The sequence below is a fragment of the Propithecus coquereli genome, unplaced genomic scaffold (genome assembly GCF_000956105.1).
Source record: "Propithecus coquereli isolate 6110/MARCELLA unplaced genomic scaffold, Pcoq_1.0 Scaffold171, whole genome shotgun sequence".
Classification (NCBI taxonomy): Eukaryota; Metazoa; Chordata; class Mammalia; order Primates; family Indriidae; genus Propithecus; species Propithecus coquereli.
This window is the reverse complement of record NW_012141747.1, coordinates 6817878-6819977: the sequence shown is the minus strand read 5'-3', so window position 1 is coordinate 6819977 and position 2100 is coordinate 6817878. Positions and strand designations below refer to the sequence as shown.

The 2100-nt window shown below is 50.8% G+C and overlaps 1 protein-coding gene across 1 annotated transcript in view; it reads left to right on the top strand.

The window, feature by feature from the left end:
- The window catches only part of MALL (mal, T-cell differentiation protein-like), a 32060-nt gene that overhangs the window by 21402 nt on the left and 8558 nt on the right, over positions 1 to 2100 (top strand). Inside the window, exon 2 of the mRNA XM_012641893.1 lies at positions 1693 to 1860. Coding sequence (XP_012497347.1) covers positions 1693 to 1860 — 168 coding nt within the window. The remainder of the gene's footprint in view (positions 1 to 1692; positions 1861 to 2100) is intronic.

Genomic DNA, 2100 nt, shown 5'->3' with positions numbered 1-2100 from the left:
AGAAGTTTGAGTGTCAGGGCCAGGACTGGGGTGAGGAGGTGAAATGCCTAGGGTGCAAAACCTAATGAGGCATTCACCCTCGAGGTCATGCAAGTGCAGGGTCGGCTCCTGCAGAGGAACGTGCAGGTAGAGACATCCAGTGAGCAGGCGGATGTGTGGGGCTAAAGGCCACAGAGACAAATGGGCTGCAGGCGGGTTCCTGAGATCATCAGCCCATGTGGTGCTTAAAAGCATGGATTTAATGGGAGTGAGGAGAGGGAGATTCGAGGAGGGCTGCAATGACATCCTAAGGAGATCCCGGGGAAGGAGAGGAACTCAGAAAGTGAGAGACAAATTGACAACAAAACCACCTGGTGCTCATGCCAACCCTGTCCCTCCAAGCTTCTAACTCGACATGCCATTTACTGGACATTTAGGTCCTACCCTGAGCTCACCAACATGGGTGGAAACCCAGCCTGAAAACAAAGACAGAGCCCACAGAGACGGACAGGGAAAAGGGTTGGCTTCTCCACCAAGAGGATAACAAATAGCTGGACAGAGTTGAGAGGTAGTTAAGCTGGAACCATATTGTCCAGCTGGTAACTGATCCCTGAGTGTCAGATAAAATGACCTTGGGGCTCCAAACCAAGTGCTTGTGGGGCCACCAGGCAGGCACTGTCAGTGGGTAAAGGGAGCTGGGGGAAGGAGAGTGCTATTCCACAGTGTAAGTGAGCAACAGGGAATGTGTCACAGGATGGCATAAGGTTGGAGGGTGGGGTGGGGGATGTGGTCCACTGAGGACTCTAGGTCCTTTTTGAAGAGATAGTCACAACTCTTTCCAGTCCACTCTGGCCTGGGCAGGGTACACTGTGGCCAGAACCATGTATTTCTAAAGAAATGTCCCCAAACTGGATTTTTCATGTGAAAAATCCTATTTTAAATGTTGGCAACTTGGCTGGGCATGGTGGCTCATGCCTGTAATCCTGGTGCTTTAGGACAGTGGTCCCCAACCTTTTTGGCACCAGGGACCAGTTTCATGGAAGACAATGTTTCATGGGGTGGAGGGAGGTAGAGCTCAGGTGGTGATGTGAGCGATGAGAAGCAGCTGTAAATACAGATGAAGCTTTGTTCACTTGCCCACCACTCACCTCCTGCTGTGCGGCCTGGTTCCTAAGTTTCATGGAAGATAATTTTTCCACAGGATGGGGTGGAGGGGAGGCAGAGCTCTGCAGCCCAGTTAATAATGGAACATGCACGGATACTGGTCTGTGGCCCTGGGGCTGGGGACCACAGCTTCAGGAGGCTGAGGTAGGAGGATCGCTTGAGGCCAGGAATTTAAGATCAGCCTGGGCAACAGAGTGAGACCTCATCTCTAAAAAAAAAAAGAAAGAAAAAAATGTTGTGGATTTAATCAGAATTGTTTAAAACTGTGCATACCGACACTGCCAACCTTGGCTAAGAGACACTGCCAGCCTTGGCTAAGAGTCCCTCAGTTCACGACCTCTGTGTTAATCCCTTGCATTTTCTAACAATAGGGCCTGACTTTACCGTGACTCAAAGGGGCCAGACTTCCGTCCTCGTTTCCCTCTTGGTCCACCCCTAATTTCACTTGAGCTTTTGTCCAGAGGCAGAGGGAAGAAGAGACGCCCTGCAGAGGGCAACGTGCCCCACACAAGCAAATGAAGCTGCTGCTTTTATGCTTTTCTCCGACAGGTATTTGGGTTCTGGGTCTGGATCCTGGTCGCTGCCACCCAGGTTTCAAGCCCGCTGCTGCAAGGATGGGTGATGTATGTCTCGCTCACCTCGTTCCTCATCTCCCTGATGCTCCTCTTGTCTTACCTGGTTGGATTTTATAAAAGATTTGAGTCCTGGAGAGTTCTGGTAAGAACCAGTGGGGCGGCTCTCCTAACCTGATGTCCTGGGGGGTGTGAGGACAATGGGCCCTTCTGGGCAGAAAGGGAAACCCAGAGAACAGAGATCAGAGACCCTCCCTGGGCTAGACCCAAGGATCCAAGACTTTGGATTTTAGTATGTTTGTTGTTAAGCCCAAATGAAAACCTTTCTGTGCAACAGTAAATCCTTCTCTATATTCCCCTCCACTGCCTCCCCTGTCAGGAATAC